A 24,630-nucleotide genomic window follows, 5' to 3' on the forward strand; every position below is an offset into this window, starting at 1 on the left:
ACACTATATTGCCAAAAGTTTCGGGACACCCCTCCAGATCATTGAGTTCAGGTGTTGTTTTTCAGGGGTTGGGCTCCACCCCTTAGTTCCAGTGAAAGGAACTAAATGCTTCAGCTTCATACCAAGACATTTTGGACAATTTCATGCTCTTTGTGGGAACAGTTTGGGGATGACCCCTTCCTGTTCCAACATGACTGCACACCAGTGACCAAAGCAAGGTCCATAAAGACATGGATGAGGGAGTTTGGTGTGGAGGAACTTGACTGTCCTGCACAGAGTCCTGACCTCAACCCCATAGAACACCTTTAGGATGAATTAGAGTGGAGACTGTGAGCCAGACCTTCTCGTCCAACATCAGTGCCTGACCTCACAAATGTGCTTCTAGAGGAATGGTCAAAAATTCCCATAAACACACTCCTAAACCTTGTGGAAAGCCTTCCCAGAAGAGTTGAAGCTGTCATAGCTGCAAAGGGTGGGACAACTCCATATTACATTCATGTGCATGTAAAGGCAGACGTCCCAAAACTTTTGGCAATGTAGTGTATGCTGTACAGCATTCTGATGCCCTGTAAAAAGAGCAAATAAATAAATTTGAGCTTTTATCGTTAGTTTAAACGACACTGAGGAAAATGAGGATCAGGGTGAGACGTCTCCTCCAAAACAGAAACCAAGATAAAAGAAAAAAAATGCAGCAATTATTAATAAAAAATAATAAATAAATAAAAGCAAAGCAGACACTGCTGACACTCCCACTTTAAAGACACACGTGTTAGCAAGTTTATAGTCTTTTATTTTTAATGTTGTGTTTCTTCAGCCTTTTCCAGTTTCTGATGTGAAAGAAGCATTAAATCCTTAAATAATAAAGTAAAGCAAAAAAAAAAAATATTTACATTTTCAATAAAACTGTAATCAATGGATTATTAAGCACCTCTCACCTGGAAGAAGGAGGAAAAAAACAAATCTTAAATATAGAATACAAGAAAAACTGCCATTTCTATCTGGAAAAAAATGCATGGCATTAAACGGCATTTTACTAATTTTAAGGGGCTTTTTTGAAAAGGAAAAAAAAAAGAAAAAAGGGAAAACTTTTCATATACATGTACAGAACTCTCCTGAAATGTTTCCCACTTCACTGTGAGCAGAAAAGGCTTTTCGGATCATTCCGGTCTCAGAGGATTTCTATTGTCTAGTCTTCAAGTTTTTCTTCTTTAATCAATTATTTCTCTCTCTCTCTTTTTTTTTTTTTTTTTTTTTTTTTTTTTTAAATGATGCAGGCTTTGCTTGACCGGGGGGGGGGGTGGGGGTCTTGGCCCCCAAGAGGTAAAAATACAGGAATGCCATGTAGGCGCAGAGAGAGAGAGAGAGAGAGAGAGAGAGAGAGAGAGAGAGAAAGAAAGAAACAGAGGGATGGCTTAGAAGGAAGCATGGTGATCCTTTTCCAGCAGCTTAAAAAGGACCAGAGATCAAAGTTCATCCCCCACGAATCCTGATCAACACCCGGGGGAAGGGGGGGTGTTAAACAAAAACACTCAGATCCGTCAGTAAATACTCGATCCTCACCAGCGTCTTCCTTCTTACATGTTAAAATTAACGCCAGGCGTACACAGAGAGAGGGGAATCCTCCCCAATTAAGAGCTAGAGTTAACAGCGTGACCTCACTCGCGCCTCCAGAGCGTCGGGAACATCATACACCAACGCTGCGTTTTCATCTACACTGACGGGTTAATAAGAGCAGCACAAAGGGGGTGGGCAGGGTCATTTTGCAGAGCAAAAAACAAACAAAAAACCCCTCCTCATCCACTACAAGCATGGCAAGCAGTCATAAAGCAATCATAAAAATCATCTGTTTCCCTCCTCAGAAAAAAAACCTTTATTATTTTTCATTTTTTTCCAAAGTGAGAGAGGAAAAGAAAGAAAGAAAAAAAAAAAAAAAAGAGAGAAGTGATTGTAGTCTGTGTCCATCGACTGTCCCGCATCTTCACGAGTTCAAGTTCATTTCAGTTTGTAGTCCTTTTCCCTCGGCGCAGCACCACTCCCACGCTCTCTTATTTTTCCTCCTTTAGCTGTTATCCGATTCGTCCTCAGCCTCTCGGAGCCAGGTGAAGAATGCAGTGACGGATTTGAGGGCCACGCCTTTGCCCACCTGCTCAGCCGGGTCTTTACTGGACTCCCACTTGTAGAACGCCTCCTCCTTAATCACGTCCTCATCGTACAACGCGTCGAAGAACATCCGCAGCAAATCTGAGGGGGGTGGACAGAGAGGGAGAAAGAAAGGGGATGGGAGAGAGAGAGAGAATGTTACTGACCCCACCTGATAGTTTTAGTGCTCTGTAATTTGCGGTCAGAGCTGCTGAAGGTGCTAACAACCTCCTGAAGAATTTCTGACCAATAACAATCTGGAACTTCACTCACTGGCTGGTTGCTCCAGTCGCACCATGAGGGCCTGGAGAGCGTAGAGCGCCTGCAGCTCCTTCTGCTCGTCCACCAGGTACTTCTGCAGCAGCTTGGCCCTCTGGGTGACCTGCTCCACGTCCACCTTGTACGGGTTCTCGCCTGGGATCAGCCACCAGATGTTCCAGCGTTATTAAGAGGCAGATCATCAACTAAAATCTTAAATCAAATTAAAACTGACGCGACTCACAGATGATGGCCGCTTGGCACACAGAGGTCATTAGTGCTCGGATGAACGAGTTGGAGGTCATCTGCTGCTCGTCAAGATTTGCCTGGAATGAAATATAAAAATGAGCAATCCTTTATTCATGTTCCAGTTTAATTACAGTTTCCCAAACTCAGCAGCATGCTAAATCAGCAGCATACAGCAGCAGTCACTTACATATAAAACTACTGGAGTAATCATTTCCTCAAAAAACTAAATTAAAAAAAAAAAAAAAAAAAAAAGGGAATATCGTTAAATTAGGATTGAACACAACCAGAACTGACCTCCACCCAGTCATGGATCCTCTGGTTGTTGGCTTTGTCCTGAATCAGCCGGTCCAGGTTCTTGCTCAGCTCCTCTGGACTCAGCTCCTTCTTTCTCTGCTTCTCCGACTCCTCGCCCAGCGTAAACTCCACTTTCTGCAAACAAAGTTTTGGGAATCAGACTGAAGCTGCTTTCTTGTGAGAGTTACACCATGCTCAGTCTAAGTGCAGTGTTCAGCTGGGTGTAGATGATAAACACACACACACACACACACACACACACACACGTGTATATAAAAGCAGCCCCGTTACCTGTTCCGTCACAAACTTGTTGACATCCTCATCCTCAGGCAGGAAGTCCTTCCAGTTGAGTCCGGCATCAATCCACAAGGCACCAGCTTTTTTGTGACTCTAAAAAACAGACAAAATATTAACATTGACATTAACGTTTCAGATGCCTTCATATCTCCTGTGTGTAGAGTCAGCAGCAGTAACCAGGGCAGAAACACAACCCGGATATTCATGTCATTTATACGAGGGAGTAACTGCTCAGATAATTCAGAGAGAGAGAGAGAGAGACACACACAAAGACAGTGCGCGTGAGAGAGACAGAAAGAGAGACACATACCAGTCCTTTACAGAGGAGGTTGAGGATGTGAACCAGGAGCACAGCAGCTTTTCCTATTGGCAGCAACGGCTTCGCCACCTCTCTACACACACACACACACACACACACACACACACACACACACAGCGAGTTTGTTTACTACCTAAAATCATCATCATCATCCGTTATAGACAGTGGACGCAGTACAGCACCATGTGACCGTCTCTGACAGAACACAAACACCTGCAGAAACCCTGACCAGTCCAGTGTCACTACTGTCTGAATCTTAACCTCTAAATCTTCTGAAGCTCTGGTTTGAGCTGGACTCTTCTAGATTTTCAGAATTGGTCAGTATTTCTGAACAGTGAGGGGTTTCTGATAATCACAAACAGAAATCTGTGTTTTTAACCTGGAAAGCAGACAGACATCTGGACTGATGTTTTGAGTGTGATGTGCTGTCTGGTGAAATTCTTTTAATGCAGACGTGACACGACACAGGTGAGTGTGAGGAGAGTCATTTATGTGAAGTTTATCCTCACGCAGGTCTCATGTATGTGTTGCTTTCCTCTCTAACGGTTATTAGTCTCGATAGACGAGCTGTAACCTCTCTGACCTTCACACCTGACTGAAACTCGTGTATTATTGCTTATCTGTTTATTAATTTCTTTACCTAATCAGGTTCCTGATTCCTGCTCATCCCCATCACAGTGTGAAATAAAGGTGCTGATGCTGGATAAACACCGTTATTGTAACCCCCCCCCAAAAAACAAACCAAAAAAAAAAAACAAAACAAACCAAAAACAGACCTGAAGAGCAGACCCATGGAGATTCCTCCATCATGGAGAATGGGTGTGATGATCTCTGCCAGATACAGCCAGATGTGAGGAATGTCGATGGCCATGTCATCAGCCACCTCCAGAATCTCCTGAAGCCTGAAGACAGACACACCAGTTTATAGACAGTTCAAAGAAACCACCCCTACATTTTTAGCTTCTAAATAAAAGTTTTGCCTCAATCTGAAAAACATTTCTTTTGCCTTTTTTTACATTCCAAAAAGACAACATTCTACATGTGGACGGAAAAACCTGTTTATTTCACGTTAGGGGAAAAAACTACCTAAAATAATTTGCTTTCTACATATAAATACAGATCCATACAGAAAACAGGTACGCAGAATCTTAAGACACTTCCTACTCTCTGTGCTTGTGTGTAAACACTGAAGCATAACTTAACAAGCATTAATGAGGTGGGATTAATACAGCGATTAATCAATATGCGGGCTGTAATTAACTCGTCACCGAGTCCAGGATCAGTGATCTGAAAGAAGCGGAGCAGAAATCCGAACAGGAAGGACGTCATCCGTAAGGCTCAGGTGTGTGGTGTTCAGTGGAACAGCTTTACGGTCCGATTCCCTGAAAGCTCGCTCGGAAATTTGCGACAGGGCAGAGTCATACGGACGTCTGATCATTTTTAAAGTAGACGCCCGAGTGCTCCTCAGATCCTCAATCCCATCAGCGATCATCAGTGGCCCAGACACGTGGCACAAAACTGAGGTCATCATCGGAGCCGGTGACGAGAGCGTGGGATATAGGGACTGATATCACTATAAATAAAACTGACAAAGCCTATTGGGACATTTATGAGTAATGTAAAATACCAGGGATGTGTGTTATGTCTGTGGAACCACCGACATTCTCCGGTCAGCATCGGGTTTGAGGAACACTCACCCTCTGAAGTACTGCTCAGGAGGTAAAATCCCACTGCTGATCAGTTTGTGCAGCAGAAGCCCCATGTGCTCTCGGGCGATGGTGCTGCGCTCGAGCGTCGACTCCACAGCGTTACGGACGAACACAAAGAGAATGGATGCACTGTTCAGCTCCTTCACACACTGGATCGCCTCCTACAGGGGATGAGGGGAGCGCAGACAGACAGACAGAGAGAGGGGGAGTGTTATATCATGCTTCTGGTTATAATCTGTCTGCTCTACAGTATTCCAGTCGCAGTATAAACCTTCAGGTCGTTAATGTGCAGGTACTCCTCCACGATGGCGGTGGATTTCTTCTCCACTTCCTCCTCACTCAGGGCTGGTTTGCTCGGAGCGGGCGGTGGTGGCGTCGGAGCCGTTTCACGCTTCACTAATAAAACACATCACATCATTTAGCATGCAATCTTTTTTTTGCTGTCGCATGCATTATACATACATGTATGTATTTTATACTGATGTGTCCTTATGACTGCCATTACAGTGACATATTTATAAAAATCAATCCATTTTTATTTAAAAGGTTTACCGTGTTTTTTTAAATAAATTAAAATCAAATTTTACATTTTAATTTTATTTTCATTCATTATAAAAATAAATGCCATATAAAATGATAAATTGGTACTAGATTTAAGACATTAGTAGTAACTAAGTAATTAAATGATGCTCTTCAATATCTTTTGCTTGTTGTTCAGCAGACGCCCCCATGTGGCAGGAAGAAGAAAGTGCAGTCCACAGAAACCAATGTTATTTTATCAAGAATAAAATCAACACTTATAGATCACAACATTATTCAAATGACACTACAAAATTGTTCTTAGTAATTTACGTGTTTTCATTTTTAAACATCATCTGATAAGTCGTTAATGAACAGTATCGGGTACATGAGCCCCTCTCGTTACCTGCAGTCTCTCTGCTGGTGGTCCGGTCTCGGCTCCCGCGTTCCCTCTCGTCAGTCATGCTGGACACACGGCGCACGTCTCCACTTCGAGACCGGTCCTCGCTCTCCCTGCTGAAACTGCGCTTAGTGATGGGGACACGGGTCCTGTCCAGCCCTCGGTCTCTGTCCTCACGGCTGTCCCGACGGTCCAATCGATCGAATCGGTCCCGGTCTCGCTCGCTGCGGTCTCGACTCGAGCTGCTCCTGTACATACCAAAAGAACACCAACTGATCCAATAAGAAGAGAACATATGTTAAACAGTCAACCCTAAATATTAAATAGAGGATTCACACTTGCCTTTGAGGAACTCTGCGCTCAGAGTCCAGTGAGGATGAGGAGGATGTGGACGAAGGTCCTGACTGCTGAAGAGCTGAGAATCGGTTCAGGGTGCTCGTGGCCGGCCGTCCTGCATCTTTAACAGGGGAAAAAAACCAGCATTAGATTCTCCGGTCGGAGAAACATTTATTAATATACAATATAAATACAGAAAAAAAAAAGTGTTGATTAGAACACTGCTGTCAGGAAAGAGCTAAACATGCAGAAATGTAACACACTCAGGCCAGCAAGCAGAGAAATCATCAAAACATCAAATAAAAATAAATCAGGATCTAATAGTAGAACCTTGTTCAGTGCTGGTTTTGGCTCCAGTTCCACCGCTGCTCCCTTTACCCCAACTGCCCCATGATCCCTTTCCTCCAGGGGCAAGAAGCTGATTGTTGAAATCCAAAGCACCAGGCTGGGAGAAAAATTATAAATAAATAAATAACTACACAAACAGTTTATGAACAGTACCTTACAAGCTACTTTTATTGAAAACACGTACAACTGCACTTTAAGAAGTTTGACTTTTTTAGTTTTAGAATTAGCGAGGTAACACTGGAGTTTCAGGTTCGTTACCTTGGTGATCTTGCTGAGACGGGACGTGTCGATGGGCCGGTTCTTGGTGCTGATGGGTACCGTGTTCCAGCCCTCGTCCTGAGGCTGATTCATTCTGCCTCCTCTTCCTCGACTCGAGTCTTTCTTGGACAGAAGCTGCTGCTGCACTTTAATCTGCTCTCGATGTTCCTCCAGCTCCGCCTCTTTATGGATCTGGTCGATTGTTTTAGGGCCCTGGTCACCTCGGCGGGGAACCCAGTTATTCTGTACACACGGAACAGACCAGGAGGATCAGAGGCAGGAGAATGGAGAAAACCGAACCATTTTTGTTCAGATATTTGATCCATCATTTACGGGCTTGGACTGGGTCTGATTACGATCCTTCTTACGGGGTCAGCGCCGCCTACTGATTAAATTAACTAAGAAAATAAAACCACACATTGAATAAAAAAAAATAAACAAGCACTGAAAATGACCGGGTTAAAAATATGGCCGCTTTCACACTCTAAAGGAAAGCTGTTCTGAGCAGGATTAAACAAACAAAAAGACAAAAAAAAAAAAAAAAATCACAAATCTCCATGCTGAGTGGGAAGAAAAAGGGGGGGGGGGGGCAAGAACAAAAAAAGTGTCTAGAAAATCTAACAGAAAACCAAAATACTGTAAAGAGAAACTGATTGAGAGTCGGTCTTAAATAAGAAACTTACTCTTCTCAGGTCCAACACATCCTGCAGCATGAAGCGAATCCTTGAAGATGTTTTTCTCTCTTTTATTATTTTCTCCATTTGGTGGAAGTACTGGTCCATACGGGGCTATAACACACACACATTAACACACTACAAGAGCGGTAAGGTTCTAAAGTTTGTTTCAGCTTCAACACTTGAGTGAGTGACGAGAATTAGGCATTGTGTGTGAGAGAGAGAGCGCGCGCGAGAGCGTGTATTAGTTACCTTGGCCTTCTCGAAGTCCAGGTCCTTGCCGATGGTGGACAGGAGCCTGCAGAGACACTCGAGACTCTCCTCGTCGTGGTTCTTCAGCAGCTTGACGATGCAGTCGTGCATGATGGGCTCCGTCAGCATCTTCAGCTTAAACAGCTCTCCGATGAACTTGATGTTGCCGAGGGAACGGCGGCGAGCTTGGTCCTTAGCTTCCTCCAGCTCTTCCTTTAACCGCTGCCGAACTTCCTCCTGCAGGAAAAAAAAAAACATCGCTCAGTCACTGTACAGTGCATGTGAGGTGTGTAAGAGATGCTGAGTGTGAGAGAGATGCTGAGTGTTGCAGCACCTCTGAAGCAGCGTCCAGCTCTTTCTGCTTCTGCTCAAAGATCTCGTCATCATCTTTGTCCTTCTCAAACTCTTTCTGGCAGCGGTTCAGCAGCAGTTTGCGGAAATTCACAGTGGCTCCCGGTTTGTCAGAGGTGGGCACTTTCAGCTGGACGACAGGAGAAAAGACCGTTTAAAAACCACACCATTATGTGCTTAAAAATATTACAATAAATAAAAGAGTCTATCTAACCATGTTGAACACTCAAGTGACTATAAATCAGACTATAAATGTTCTACAAAAAAAACGTAACTTTTTTTGTAACGTAACGTTCCTCAATCCCATCATCAGTGGCCCAACACTGAGGTCATGAGAGCCACACACACACACACACACACACACACACACACACACACACACAGAGTGGACATGCCCCAGTCCTAATGGGAACCTCAAAGCAAGAACATAAGCCCTCCACCACCTAGCACTTAGAGTCAGGATCCTTTAACATGCAGTTTATTGTGAACTTTCTCCAAATGATTATGGTTTATCTGTAATTTTCAAAATATAAATAAATGGCTGCTGAAGTGGATCCTGAAGCCTGCAGAGTATAATGTACACAATAAATATGTACAATTATGAACTACACAGATGGGCTCATATCACGAAGAGCCACGAGATGGCGCTCTTTTACATGGCAGAAGCTGAATAGAGCTTCATCTCTGCAAGATGTGTTCTGTCTCCCCCTTTTGGTCTTCTAAAGTAATTACAGCAGGAACAATAGTTTCCAATGTGAAACTCTTAGAAAACAAATCTAATTTTAAGACAAATACTGCATGTCATTAGGTGCATTACCACCGACACTTGTAATCCGATCCTAACAGGACTAGAAGCACAATCAGATTAAAAAAGGTGTCATGTAAACACGTCAATCGGATGGAATTTGCCACATCCCATTAAAATTTCAATCGGATGGTAAGGGGTGGTTTAAAACATTTTTAGTCCGATCGAGGGGACATGTAAACACTTAATCAGATGGAATATGTTCCTGGAAAGATCTGCGCATGTGCAATGACGCAAAACGGCGGGAATCCTGTTTTCATGGACTGTGCGCATGTCAAAAGATCTAATCCGATTCTAATTGTGGGTCATGTAAACACGCATAACAATCTGATTACTTTATACCGCATTCATGTAAACAATCTGATTGCATTCAGTCCGATCTGATTAAAGTGTAAACGCACCTACTGAATAAGTTATGACATCATCCTGACATGCATAAAAATTAACAGAGCTGACTTGCGTCTAACTTTTTTGCGTGTAAAAGTTTTGGCTCATTGGCAGAATTTCTTAGAAGATATGAACAGCTCATGCATGTGTATATAGAATAAAGTGTAGGTTTGACATGACCGATACGTGTGGACCGAGAGGCCGGGTGTGGCGACTCACCCCCATAAGGCAGCGGCACATGTTGGCATAAGCGACGGAGAAGTTGGGTTCAGAAATGGCTTTTTCGAAGATGAGGTCGATGACTCCTTTGAGTCTCTCCTCAGTGTCGATGGTCAGCTCGGTGACCTGTTTCATGAGCTGCTGGAACATCTGCGGCGTGAGTTTGTTCAGGACACTACGCACTCTCCGGAACAGATCCTGGGTCTTGATCATTTCCGGGTCGTCCTCATCGCCACGGGACTTCTTCACCGCCGGCTTCCAGGCTTTCTCAGCCTTGTTCAGTTGCACATCGTCGTTCAGAGACATGCTGGCAATGATCTTGCGTGGCTCTTTACGCTGACCCTGCTGAGACCGACGCGGCCCTGGGGGCTGAGAGACGACAAGAAACAGTAGTAATGTTTATTTAAAACTGAAAAGCTGTGACTTCATACTTCTAAATCACAGCATCAAATAAAGTTCAACGTAAATAAAACGAGCACATCAGCACAGCTTCTCTCAACTCTCAGATCCACAAGAGCTCAATATTGTAATTAATAAAACTAACTGGTGTTGAGAAAAAAGTTCCTTTTCTGAGACTTACAGGTCCTCGTCCAGCTCCAGGGGGCGCTCTGCCCAGATTAGCGAATGAAGGCGTGAAATCAGGCCCACAATTAATCAGACGGCTCGGGTCCAACGGCCGCAGCGGTGTTTTATTAGCCTGAGGAACAAAAGGGAAGGGAAAACATGAACACTGGGAGGAAGCACATTTAACAACAGTATGATCAATTGCCCTACTTAACACAGTGTACATCACTGCGCTCTTACAGAGCGTCCAGTCACATGGTCATGTTTACCTTGTCCAGAACGACATCGGTGATGTGCGGAAGGCCCTCGGGTTTGTGCATACTGGCACTGATGAACTGGAAGCGCAGCAGGAATTCCCGATCGTACCTCTTCTTCTCTTCTGGATTAATGGGCTTCCAGTGCTCTGCAAACAGGTAGTGGGGGTGGAGTTAAGTATGCTACAGGTACAAGCTATGAAGCTGAAACAGCTAAACAGCTACAAATCGCAGATGTGACAACCAGAACAATTCGAGTCTGTACAGACGCCCAGCAAAATTTTCACATTTAATAGCAAACCATTGGGGGATTTAGAACCCAACAGACAGCAGATGAGAACGTGACATTCCTCCCTCACCCTCTTTATACTGATATTTCTGTTCCACAGATTTTGCCGTCTCAGGCTCGATGTTCTCTGTATCCAGTTTGTCCTCTTTTTCCTCCCACGTTTCATCCGTCTCCTCAGGGGAGGGAGAGGCAGCAGGACGAGGCTCTGAGGGCTGGACTTCAACAGGAGCCGGCTCAGGAGCGAGGTCCTTCTCCTCTGGCTGAGAGAGGGAGGAGGAGGAGGAAGGAAGAAGGAAAATAAATATGCAGCAATCACTAAAAGGGATGCCAAGAGCTCATGAAGTACAGCTGAAGTAATAAAGTAAGGAAAAAAGGAATCAGTGTTAATCCACTGGGATCGGGAACACCGGGAGGGGCGACAGGGATACAGAACACTGGGGGGATCCTCTGATTTATCACCGTTCCTACATTTACCCTTCAACAGCAGTTAAAGTGCTACTCAACAGGCATCAGCTACGGCAAAGGGATCAGGAAGAGCGATATGAGAGCTCTACAAGATCAAGAGGCAGGGATCAGGATCCTCACTGGGTGTGTTTTTGCACAATAAGGAGCTCCTTTTATCATTTATGTCTGTAGGTATATATTTTTCCCGCCCCAAAATGATGAAGGAAGAGTCACAGACCTCTTTATAGGCGTCCAACACGTCTCCAACCACTTTATTATTCAGATCACTTTTCTTCAGCTTCTTCTTCTTTGGCACAGACAGAACAGCTGACAACACACAAGAAAAAAAAAAATTCACAACAGAGTTCAACAGCGTACATCCAAAATGTCAGGAAAATGAATAACAATTCCAAGCACTAACAGCCAGATTCCTGTTTCCATGTTACAAAACATCTACTATAGGATATACATCTACTGAAGGACAGTGCCCTTACATACAGGCTCACATCTCACTACAAGAATTATGGGTAATTAAACATTTAAATAAGTAAAAAATCAATCAGTTCACTGGGAACAGCTCACCTTGCATAGATGTCTCCTCAGCAGGCACGAGCTCTTCCTCCACTCTGCCCTCCTCTTCCTCCTCTTCTACAGAGGCAGAGGTTTTTGCATCGATTTCCTGAACCTCTAAAACCTCAGGTTCAGCGAGTGGCTCAGGTTCTGCCTCGAGTTTCTCATCTTGCAGTTCCTCAGGCTCCTGAGGCAGACCGTTAATCTCGGGCTCAGAAACGGGCGTGGCTGTGGGCGTGAACTCGTGAGATTCTGTCTCCCCATTGGTGGCTGCTGGAGTTGCAGAGGGTGCGTCCTCTTCAGCTTGCGCCATGTTGGAGGCGGAGTCAGGAAGCGGCATTTCTGCGCATGGCTCCGTCTCCTTTTCAGGCTCCGTGATCTCCACTTGCGCGCACGGCTGTTCAGCAGAAATGGCGCTAGGCTCTGCCTCTTCCTCTTCCTCCTCCTCCTCCTCCTCCTCCTCCTCCTGGGCAGGTACAGGAGGCTCGGGGGCGTCCACACTGTCGCCGGGCGTGGACTCCGCAGGAACAACTTCAGGAGTGGGAGACGAAGAGGGAGAGGGGTCCGAAACGGCGTCTTCACTCTGTCCTGGAGGCACAGGAATCGCCGGAGCAGCGAGAACGTCTGGGACGGATTTAGGCTCGAGGGAAGGATCTGAACAAGGCGGAGGGGTGGAGGCTGGAGCTGCAGGGCTTGTGGACTTCGCACGATCGTCTGATCACACAAGAAGAGATTCAGGATTATAAGAGCTGGATTACAGCAATAAAAATGTTTGAGGAATTAAACACCACCAATAATGTATCGTTAAAATGCTATGGACGTGCTTACCCAGCCGGACCACCGGTGCAGCAGCTGCAGGAGTCACACTTTCACCATTTGTCTGCACAGAACTGACCTCAGCACCTACAGACTGATGAGAGACAGAGTGGAGGAAGAAAAGAAATGAGAATCAAGACTCTATTACGATGTTCTAGTGCAAAACAAACCTGAAGAGGAACATCATCCCAGGACAAACAAGCTCGAAGCTCCACAGAGCGCATGCCACTGTCACACGAAAACCCAACAGAATCTATAGTCAGAATAAATCTCTTCTGCCAGGTTTAAACAGATTAAAAAACAATCTTACATGTGGAGGTGTGGGTGTAGACGTGGTCCTTCCTCCAGACATGATCTCATCCGTGATGTCACGTCCTCCCTGATTAGGGTCTCGTATTCTAATCTGGAAAACAATTTAGTCTCATATTAGCATTTGTTTTATTTATAAAAAATTAAAAAAAAAAAAAAAAAAAAAGGAGAGTGTGATTTTAAAAATTACATTTTACCAAAAATTCCTTTGATTGTTAATTTATATCCATTTTACTTAAATGCATTTATTTATTCATAACATGCGCCTTTGCAAGTGCTTGTAGCTTTTAAATACATTACCTGTTTGCGCTCCCTTTTGTGCTGCTGGGGTGGGGCTTGCTGCTGTGGGGGCGGGGCCTGTTGCTGCTGGGCAGGGTTCATCATAACAGGCGCAGAGGGCACTGAAGTTTGGTACTGAGCTTGAGCGGGATAATACGCTCCAGCTGGAAAAGGCGTGCACACACACACACACACACACACACACATACACATTACACACCTTTCCATTTTCCACCCAGTTACGTCTCGGCTCCACCCACAACATTTCAGTGCTTTTTTAAATAAAAGGTAAATGATTTATTCAGGTTCAGGTTTAATGCAAGTCCACAATGCAGGGTTGCTCACTCGCATTTCAAAATCAGTTTGAGGGGAAAAGATTTTTAATAAATAAAAGTTGGATTCCACCTGCATCATGGAATCAACCACATGCAAGTGGCGAGATCGAACGATTCAACTAAATCCGGTCAAAAAGAATTCGGGGGTAAAAGAGAAGGTTGTAGCCAGCTGTACCAGCGAACTGGAACTGAAACACAGCCTGGGGTTGGGAAAATCTCAAGCTTGCCTACAAGAGCGAGCGTTTTATTCCTCTCTTACCACATACTTTTGCCAGTAATTCTTTGTGTTACAGAACACAGTTTTTTTAAAACAATAAATCTAGCTAAAATGATAAAATCATTTAGTTCCTGTTGTCACTTATGTTACAGTAGTAAGAAACCAGCACTTCCCTCACCTGCATCTCTGTTCCCTCTCTTCAAAGAAATTATGGGGATACAGAAGGAACCCCAGCAGCTGGTCATGTTACTAAGAATCTGCAAAGAAGTATAAACTCCTCTGTCCTGAAGATGCAAGAAAACCTCTGACTGATGCACAGCGCTGACACTGGAGACTCCTTCCACACATCATATACATAAATATTCACCATATAAACCATTTAAATACAAAAATTTAAAAACTGGGGAATGTGCACCATACGAGTCCCTGTGACTGTGCTGTAGCTATAGAAATCTGGTGGGGATTTGCAGCCACACTGCTGTTATGGAAAATTCATCAACACCTCCTGACCGATCACATTCCAGATCTCCAGAACATACAGTGCTGTGGAAGTTAATTCTGATTTAACGACTTCATACACTACACTCCCGTCTGATCGATCAGCAAGGACGCTGGTTCAACTGGCTACAGGAATATCATGGACACAAAGACATGCAAAATAATAATAATAGGTATGACTCCAAACAGCGACTCATGAGGCATTGCAACATGGTGAAATTTTGACTATTTGTACATCTTGGAGATGAAGGTGTCTGTGGTAGGCCAGGGTTTTTGTTGTACCTGCAATACACCAAACAGGCAGCAGGGGGCACTAAAAACAAAAATTCAAACACCTTAAAAATAACCATGTGTCATCACCCAGCAGGCTGAAGATTAAAAGGTTTATGAAAACTTGACTCAAAAGATTGAGGAATAAAGATTATATATATATTTTTAAAATCAGTATCAAGTGCAGCCTCATGTGTCTTACGGGAGTCGGACAGCGGGTGAACGTGGCCAGAACGATTTTTCAGCAAGTTTAGGGTTTGGTGTCCATGCCGTGTGTGTTATAAATAAATTTAAAACAATAAATAAAGGATTAAAAACCCAGACAGCCCTGCGTTGCGTTCCACACTCACCGGAGTAGCGGTGGGAGGTGAGAGGAACGGCGTGATGAGAGAGACGGCTGTTCTCTCGAACCGCGCCTCTCCCCCCACCCCCCCGCCTCTCCCTCGCTCCCAGAGCGGCCTCTGAACTCCGCCCAGAGCGGAAAGGCGAGAGAGAATAGAAGAAAGAGTAGAAAGTGAATGACAGGATATTAAAAATATTTCAACAGCACAACCGGCGACTACAGAACCTGCGAGAGTGAGACAAGACAAAAACAAATACACATGTACAAAAATTAAAAAAAGAACAATAATAAAGGAGAAGAGAGTAGAGCGCAGGGCGGCGCTGGTTAGTCCGGTTTAGATGAGAGAAGCGAAGGACATGGGGTGGAGGGAGGGAGAGAGAGACAGAGCGTTGTAGAGCTTACCATACGTGGAGCTGTAGTCGGGGTTGGTTCCGGGGTAGAAGCCTGCTGGTGCGCTGGCCACTGAATACTGCTGCGTCTGGTGAACGTACGGCGCGCGATACTGTGACAGGTAAACAACACAGTCACAATCCATTACACCGAGCAGAAAACACCCTTGTACAATAAGACCGATCCCGATACATTGGCACCACGAGGATTTGCTAAGCTTTTGACATGAAGCTAGCCTTATCCTGCAGATTAGGGGCATTAGGACCATGAGTGCACGGGCCTACCTGTCCCGACTGGATGAAATAGGCGTGGCCTTGGGAGTTGGGTGGGAACTGGAGCTGCTGCTGTGGGATCATCACCATCTGCGAAGAGGAGGGGTAGACGTGAGGGGGGGGGACGGGCCGGGGTGGGTTATTAGCGGCCACTCGTGGGGCGTTACTCTGCAAATTGCCCCGGGTATAATACGGCTGCAGAGAGAGAGATAGAAAAAGAGCGACAGAGACACAGAGTTAAAGGAGAGAGAGAGAGAGAGAGAGAGAGAGGTTTAATTGGTACAACATACAACTCTTAACATCTGATGAACTTTCAGGACCTGAAGAGGAGGAAAAGACAAAACTAAAAACTCGCTTAAAAAAAAAAAAAAAAAAACATTCTGGAAATTTAGACATGCAGATCAGAAACAGCAACACAGCAGGAAAAGAAAAACAACAAAAACAAAAGAAAGGTTCAGGTTTTTAAAAACTTAAAATTATCTGAAAATAAGAACAAAATAAGGAGAACAATGAAATGTGATCTCCAAATAAAAAACAAACACACCATTTCATCACTGCGGTCAGCCGTGACGTCCAGCTTACTCTACATCACTCAGCTGGAATTTATTCATTACTCACACTTCCAACAAGCTAACTAAATTTTATCAGCAAAGACCACAAAAAGAAAAACTTAAATTCCTGTATTGCTATAAATAAGAATAAAAAAATGAGACTCTCTACGTTTACGGTGTACAGAAGCCCTCTAGTGCAAGACTCTACTCAAATATTCTATTTTTTTCATTAATTTGAACCCAGAATTTATTCAGATGAAATATTTATTCTTCTCCCAATCTTGCAGTCCTGAGCTTCTGTAAACACACTGGATCTACTGCATGCAGAAAGCCACCAGAGCAGAGCGTCCAGCGAGCTGCGGTGGACAGCCACAGGGCAGGAGGAGGAGGAGAGAAAGAAGAGGAGGAAATGGAGATGTATGTTTTTTGTATTTTTTTAAATTATTTTTATTTATTTATTTTTTTTACCTGCAGTGACCTGAATCCACCCTTCATCCGCAAACCACACAGCAGAGACAAAGCAGAGCGAGAGAAAGGAGGACAAGACGAGCAGCGGTTAATCACACAGCTGTTAGCAGCAGCAGCTAATCAAGCAGATGTGCATTTAAGAACAGAAAAAAAAACCCACCAGGATAGACCAGTTGTTCTGGTCATTGTTTTAACTCCATGTTTTTGTGGAACGTGACCAAAACATCCATATTTTAATTTGAGAAACAAATTTATAATTATTTAAAATGGAAACGCTCGGCTGTATAAAGCTCGCCCTCATCTTTTAAGCCGGACACAAGCATTTAAAAACTACAGAACCGTGGAGACGGAAACACGAATACACGATAAACTCTAACTTTAGAGTTCAGACTTTAATTTAGTATTTTTAAATTTCTAACAAAGAAATCCTAAATTAATATCAGAAATTAAAGATAAAATTGTGAAAAGTTTCTAATTCAATTACCAATACTAAAAAACAGACCAATTACTGATTAATTAATAAATCAATAATTAAACATCTGGCCCTGATCCAATTCATCAGCTAATTAAGAAAGAAAAGCAACAGCAGGAGCAGCATCTGAGTCCAGAGATGACTAAATATGCTGTTACTAATGAGGGTACTTGTGTGGGGGGGGGTGTGTGTGTGTGTGTGTGTGTGTGTGTGTGAGAGAGAGTGACCAGAAGGTGTTAGTACCTGTTGATGTAAAGCACGAGGCCCTGGTGCAAACTGCAGGACAGCAGAGAGAGAGAGAGAGAGAGAGAGAGAGAGAGGGGTCAAAGGTCAAAGACAGGGGGAGAACCTGAGGAGAGACTCGAGTCCCTCATTCCAGTAACGAAATAAAAACATCCTTGTAACAATGTGAGCGCAAACACCCCCCCCTTACAAACCAGATTAATGACAATCAGATTAATCAATTCATTCAGCAACTTAAACACTTGACTGATGCAAGTTTTAATGATTTAATTTTTATAATAAAGTCTTATTTCTCCTGCTATTTCTCCAGGGGGGGGAGTGTTCCCAGAACAGACAGCAGAGACCAGAAGTGGATTTGGAAAATAAAGAGATTTCTGAAAGTTAAATGTTTGTCCACAGACTATAACTCATTTAAAACTCTGTTCAGTGTACGTGGTTTTGGTGAGTAAACATTTCACTGTGAAGCGCTTCACTTCAAAACATTACTCTAAAGCTAGTCTTCTTAATGAGACAGGAACCAGAACCCTGACGCTCAGGGTTTTAACTCCGGAGGGGAAAGTGCCATCGCTTCATCTCTAAGTTTCAGTCTCGTTTTCTTTTTTTGAAGAGAGAAAGTCGAACAGAACAATTAACCACACGATCGTTACTGGAACGAGGAGCAGCTCACGTTACATCTCCCTCAAGGACACGAAGCAGAAGAGCAGACAGTTAGCTTAGCCACGATCACTACATCACAGCTGATCAGAGCGAGTGTGTGTGTGTTTAAATCCATGTTGTGTTGTGACTGAGTCACATGAAAATAGCCACATACACCAGAAACGGATTTTTAGAGGAATCCAGACACTCGTTAAATCATGGAAATTGATTCATCTGAGAATCTGTTGCACTTATCAGATGATTTTGAAATAAACACACAAAAATTAAAGGGTTTCATTGCACTCACCCTCCTAAAGGCTGAGATTAACAAGACAAACTGGGACTAATCATTTATATCCAGATTAAAAACCACAGTGTAAAAATAAGCAGCTTTAATAGATATAAAGGTATTAGTTCATTAATAAATCATTTCTCCAGGTGTTTAGTAATCTTGAGTGTGTCTTCATGGAGAGGAAAATAAATGAAGAGATGTTATCTGAGTGACTCTGATCTCAGTACCTGTCTGGGTTGAGGTGCAGAGTTCATTGGTGGAGGTGGAGTGGCAAAAACAACAGAGGTGGGCTGACCAGGGGGATAAACAGCCTGTGGACAGGTGAGGGGTGAAAGGTCAAAAGGTCAGTCAGATGCAGGAAAATATCCAGCGCAGAGGAAATTTCTCTTTTCTGTTCTACTCCTAACCTTCCAGGCGCCGTTACCATGGTTACAGCAAGCGTATTTAATTTACATCTACAGAGATAATCAACTTAATGTTCTGAACAAGAGAATATTCTCCAATCATCAAGTTTTCATAATTATTACAAAAAAAAATTAGCTAATTATAAAAACCCACCTACTTTACTGTAACTCAAACAAAAGCTGCAATGTGATTGGTTCTCACCGACGTCAATCCTGGAGAGGGGGCGGGGTGAGGGACAGAGGGCGGTCCTGTGATAGGCTGAGGCGGTTTATTCATTTCCTGTGGTTCTGCATGAGGAGGGTCTCGAACCTGCCTGCCTAACTGGACACACACACACGTCAAGGCTAATATTTTATACGTTATTCAGAGCCATGAAAAACCACAAAGCAAGATAAATCTGATAGTGAAGCAATAAACAATAATTTGGAAGAAACACAGATCAGATACAGAAACTACAGACAGTGAAATACGGTACTAAGGAAGAAAAAAAAAAAAGTCAAAACTGAGAAAGGAGAGCCGATGAGATGGAAAGAGGGGTTCAGAAATCCTGGGCGTTAAAACAAAACCTGGAGGTGATGTACCTGTAAATCTGAGGGTAATCTCTCCGGTAGACACTCAGAAGGGACCCTAGATGTAGTGTGCACTTATTCTGTAGTTGGTAAAGGAAACAAAAATTAAATTAATTAAAGCTTCATTATCAATTTAATTCTACAGATAAAAATAAACACCACCACAGGACAAAAAAAAAAGTGATAATCTTGTGTAAGAGACTGAAGTGATGAGGGTGGGGTTTACTGTGTGTACTGATAAGAGGATAAACCCCACCCTCTCACACACACACACACACACACGACTTTAATAAAGAGGAATATTTACATTATTGGAGAAAACTAACATTAAAAGGTCGGTGAAAAGTGAAGACGAAAAATTTTTTAAAGTCAAGCGATTTAAGTTTTTAATCAAAACATGAGATTTATACTGATAAATAAATAAAGGAGTCATGCTGCCGGAGATGTCTCGGTGTTTCCGTTGTAAACGAAACTCATCACCACGCTCAGGTCTGCTAACAAATTACATTTAGAAATAAAGTTCCTGAAATATTACTCATTTATTTTATTGAACAGATACAAACAAAACCTGCATAAATTTATATTTTTAAAAAAACTTTAATAATTTGAGAATTTACTATAAAACAGGTTTAAGAAGTAAAATTTTAAGCAGGACACAGACGAGGTTTCAGAAGGTTTCAGCGCCGTGATATTCCATCATTTCTCCTACACCAGTATAAAGAACCGCCGGAGTCCTGGTCCAGTCCCGATACGACAGATTACTGATTAGAGTCGAAGCGGCGCTAACGATGTTAATGATATTTGTCATTAATGTAAATGTCTGTCCAAAGCAGATTGATGGAGCAGCTGGACAGAGAGAGAAACTACACGACACGGCCGGACCTCAAACCCAGTCCGGTCTGGACGTTCACAGGAAGTGGTCCCGGGGTTCATCAGAAGGAGAGAGAGAATGTCCTGGAACATGAGAGGAGAGCTGAACATCTACAAAACCTCGTGCGTGTGTGTGTGTGTGTGTGTGTGTGTGTGTGTGTGTGTCAGGGAACTTTCACTCAGCAGGAGTCTGAACTCTACACCTTTACCTGAGCTTCGGGGACAGATTTTTCTCTTTTTAAGTCAGATCTCAGTACCTCGTGTTTGAGTGGAAATTCTCTCTTCATTTTGTGGGTTTTTTTTCTCCTATCAAATTTCCCTGTGCAGGTCTCGTGCTGGTCACTGATTACTAGATAAAGGTTTATTAAAGTTTTAATGAGACCCGCAGCGCCCCCTATCGGCTGTGAGAGACATCCCCGCGTGTCTGAGGTAATATAAAAACACGGTCAGTTCAGGTTAATCTAGAAATATGAATGAAAATATGATTTAACCTCGCCTGATATTTCTGCTGATAAAGAGGTTAATGTGAATTAAGTAAAACTCAAATCCTAAATGGTCAACTTCAAGGTTCCCAAATTATCTAATTTAGCCACAAAGTCCGAGGGAAGCTGCCCTCGTGGAGCGGCTCGTGCTAAACTACTGAACGGACCCTACACAGTGCACTAGTCTAAATGTATAACACGACATTTTTTACACCCTATAGAGTGCGCATGCGCAGGGAGCTGGCATCCATTTGGGACACGGCACCAGAGAAACTTTACACTTAGCAACCATATGGCACTCGGCACGAGACGCTTCTGGACATTTCTCTCACAGATTAAATTAAAGACAGAACGCAGTAACGTGACCGAATGATTCATTCACTCTCACCATGTCTCTCTCGAACTTTTACACATTCACAACGTGGCTGTCTGAATAAATTTAATGAAAATAGGACGCGGCCTACGAACAGGCCCGAGAGTCACTGTACGATGATTGTTAATGCTACTGCTAACTGATTAGCTGTGCTCAGTGGCACATCCGCGGTCGCGCTTTTGGATTCGTTAGCATATTAGCACGAATCCTAACACTATCCTCACCAGATATCACAGTACAATTAAAAAATACATACTGAAATCTAGCGTTGTTAAGTTAATGCTAGTTGTTAATCGATTCGCTAATCATGGTTATCTTAACAGAGGTTAGAGGTTCGCAATCCAGTCCGGATTTTAGCTCGGCTTCCATTTCCGTATACCCCGGAAGTGAATGGCCACCATTTCTTGTTCTTCAAATTAGAGCTTCAATGTCAATGTATAACGCAAACTAATCACACAAACATTTTTTTTTTATTTTGGACGATTTTCACATTAGACTCGACATTCTAAAATATAACACTTCCTGATGGCGTTTGGAAGCGTTTCGCTGACTGTAGTCATTAAGCTTAAACAAAACTACTCGCTCGTGTTAGCATTTGGCTAATTTGAAATCATCTATCAAGATTCGTTGACTGATAACATTACACTTAAATTTTAATTCGAAAAGATTTTTTAAAAATCGGCTTTTTTTTAAACAATAAACCGATGGCTTTATTTTATACTTTTTTATTCAATCATGATTAAAGAGTTGATTTATTCATTCGCCATAGTGGGCGAAGGCAGCCGAGATGACGCAATGACGCAGGAACGTCGGACTGGATTCGAAACGCGGACTGGATTATTTCTTTAAAATCCGGAGTCGGAACGTCAGCGCGTGAGCTAGATGGGTAACTCGTGAGTTTAACTCAGGTTCCATTTCAGGCGCAGACATTTCACTTTTAAATCTCAATAATAACTTATTTTTAAAGTCATCTGAAATCAAAACAATTGACGCTGAACCTCAAAAAAGAAAAACCTTTCTGCGCTTTTTAAATAACAGAAAATAAGAGTCTGGTTGCTTTTCTCAAATAAAAAGCGCACCGACTCCAAACTCGGCTAGTTTCCTGCTCCCTGTGCCCTCAGTGTGAGGATGAGGAGGAGGATAAACACCGAGAGGAAGCTGAGGAAAGGCAGGAAAAGTTAGTGATGAGACTAAAGGCAGCGGTGTGGATGAAGGAGTCTGAACGCTGAGGTTCGAGAGCAGAGGGCAGTGTGTGAGAGCCGGAGCAGTGAGTCACGGCCCTCCTGGCCCTCAGCATGAAAGCTAAGCTAGCATTTAGCACAGGCTAGGACTGGGATTTACTCACCGGTGTGTCTTGGCAGGTCTAAGAGCGCTGTCTAAACACGACTGCTTCTAGATTTCTTTAGACTTTCTTTAAACACACAGCACGCGGCGCACAGCTTCGGTTCCGAGCAGAAATGTCAAAGCTAATGTGGGGGAAACGCCGCTGCCTTCAGCTTGGCTGTCACTTTCCGTTTAAATCCCCAACTAGCGTGCAGGAAAAGGCCAAAAAAAGTGACGGTACGCTTTTAAAAAAATGGATCAATTCAGTTTTCAGAAGTCGCTACAAACATGTCGGATGCCTCCAGAGCGAGCCTCTGGACTGGAGGTCCATGTTTAAGGCGCGGATGGTGTCGGATTGCCGGGAAACTGAAGCACACTGTTCTGATTAAACACCGAGGACCACACAAGCCATTCGCTCCCCCTTCAGTCCCACACACACCGCACCGGGCCGCCGCTGTGTTTTAATCCCACCCGTATTCGTGTAAACCCCGCCCTTCTGCAACACGATTGGTTTAGAGGGCTCGTGCACGCGGGCGTTCCGCCCCTCGGACAATAAAGATGAGCGAATATCATTTAAAAATAAATAAATATCAGGATTGCTAAATAATTAAAAAATAACAAGGAAATACAGTAGGATTAATATAAATTAAATGACTGTGTTCAAATACCGAGAAGTGAAAAAAGTAAAAAATAAATATTGCCAAATCAAATACGTCCAAATATGAATAAAAATAAATGAGGTTTACGGTAAATGCAATCTAAACAAACTAAATGCTTTTATTTGTTTGTGCATTATTATTATATGGAAAACATCTCAGAAACACGTGCATGTATAAACACATTATTTTATTATATAATAAGACAAATAAACTATTAATTAGCACACGTGTGTGTGTGTGTGTGTGTGTGTGTGTGTGTACATCCTTTGATTTTTACAGCCTTTTTGAAAGTTTTGGAAAAATTCTTTAAATTAAAAAAAAAATATGTTCGTTCGTCCAATTACCGTGCTCCTCGTGCTGGTGATCTACCAGCCAATCATCTAGCAGAAGGGCGGGGTTTGTCAGAATGCGGTTGGGAGATGAAATACGGCAGGTTAATAAACCGCATGTGTACTTCCGGGCTATTTAGGTCAAGTCAACGAAGTCGAACAGGCACTTCCGGGTTAGAGCCGACACACACACACACACACACACACACACACACACACACACACACACACACATCGCCTCCTCAATACGTCAGCGCGTCCGCCATATTGAAACGGGCCACAGAGACACTCGGCTCTATTCGGGTTTAATCGTTCACACTCGGTATACCGTTAACGTATTTGCTTATAAAAGTCACAGGTTTCTGTATAATGTACGTGTGATTTAAAAGTAAATAATTTTCCACTCATGTAGTTTTTAATTGTGCCTAACTGCTGTAAACTGAGAGCAGAAGAGTGACGTGTTAAACGTCCATTCAGACAGAATAAACAGTCCTGTCCAGTCTTGTGCTCCATGTGCTAAATTCAGAGCCACTACACCACGTCTTATAAATAACTACATCCAGAATTAAATAAACACTGTTGTATTTATTTCACATAACAGCTGATTGAGTAATAACACTGTTGTAATTACACGGTAAAAATAGCTTTATAACAAGTGTTCGATCATGAGCTAACACAAACACGACGGACGTGAGTGACCGCTAATCTCTGCTCTGACAGTCAACATTCCGGACAAACTGCATCACTCACTGCTGACCTGAGAAGAAACTACGTGATATCTGCAGTGTGGAGGTGCTGATGTCCTCTGATGAACGGGTCAGTGGTCAGTATTAGGAGGGTGCCAATACTTTGTGTGATGCGTCTAAGTGACATACCTGTACGATGTGTATACAAACAGTACACAGTGTGTGTGTGTGTGTGTAATAATAACCTCACTGAACAGGACAAACACAGAGAGGAAGTAACAAACGAAAACCAAAACCAGCAAAGTAAATGTACAGAAATATACTTTGATTTGTGTCTGTTTTGTTAAAATAATCCTTTATTCCTTTCTGAAATTGTTATTTATATTTAATACTAGCTATTCTGTTCTACTGTTAATGTCTAGGAATTTACACCTCTCCACTTTTGCATCTTTTCTGTCAAACATTCAGTCATAAACAGACCCTCGATGTTCAATAATACTGAAATATGGCATGTATTCCTTCCTCCTCATCACCTAAACAGGCTAAGGAGAAAAACACCACAGTGTAAAGTGGCTTGTTTCCGATCACACAGCTGAGGGTAAGCAGCC

General features: G+C 43.1%; 1 protein-coding gene and 1 non-coding gene across 15 annotated transcripts; both read right to left on the minus strand.

Moving 5' to 3' along the window:
- Nucleotides 1-769: 769 nt before the first annotated feature.
- Nucleotides 770-22,797, minus strand: eif4g1a (eukaryotic translation initiation factor 4 gamma, 1a). 14 transcript variants are annotated; one of them, XM_058418600.1, is made up of 34 exons: nt 22,371-22,797; nt 19,313-19,380; nt 18,933-19,048; nt 18,554-18,637; nt 17,399-17,431; nt 16,684-16,704; nt 15,677-15,859; nt 15,405-15,504; nt 15,010-15,120; nt 13,361-13,503; nt 13,062-13,154; nt 12,764-12,845; nt 11,948-12,649; nt 11,604-11,692; nt 10,992-11,181; nt 10,648-10,781; nt 10,395-10,511; nt 9,815-10,183; nt 8,387-8,533; nt 8,053-8,289; nt 7,810-7,914; nt 7,127-7,369; nt 6,851-6,965; nt 6,527-6,641; nt 6,191-6,432; nt 5,537-5,661; nt 5,254-5,426; nt 4,333-4,458; nt 3,548-3,629; nt 3,232-3,330; nt 2,941-3,075; nt 2,642-2,723; nt 2,413-2,553; nt 770-2,241 (listed from the first exon to the last, which is right to left on the minus strand). In XM_058418600.1, the coding sequence occupies exons 3-34, from the start codon at nt 19,005-19,007 to the stop codon at nt 2,060-2,062; spliced, it is 4,875 nt and encodes a 1,624-aa protein (XP_058274583.1). In that variant the 5' UTR covers nt 19,008-19,048; nt 19,313-19,380; nt 22,371-22,797; the 3' UTR covers nt 770-2,059. The 14 variants fall into 14 exon arrangements, with proteins under 14 accessions (XP_058274583.1, XP_058274582.1, XP_058274585.1 ...); XM_058418599.1 differs by having other exon boundaries at nt 18,933-19,052; XM_058418602.1 differs by lacking the exon at nt 16,684-16,704 and having other exon boundaries at nt 18,933-19,052.
- On the minus strand, nt 5,017-5,092 carry LOC131342117 (small nucleolar RNA SNORD66). The gene has a single exon (XR_009202977.1). It is a non-coding gene; the product is annotated as a small nucleolar RNA SNORD66 (small nucleolar RNA).
- Nucleotides 22,798-24,630: the final 1,833 nt, after the last annotated feature.

This window comes from Hemibagrus wyckioides, linkage group LG20, assembly GCF_019097595.1.
Source record: "Hemibagrus wyckioides isolate EC202008001 linkage group LG20, SWU_Hwy_1.0, whole genome shotgun sequence".
Classification (NCBI taxonomy): domain Eukaryota; kingdom Metazoa; phylum Chordata; class Actinopteri; order Siluriformes; family Bagridae; genus Hemibagrus; species Hemibagrus wyckioides.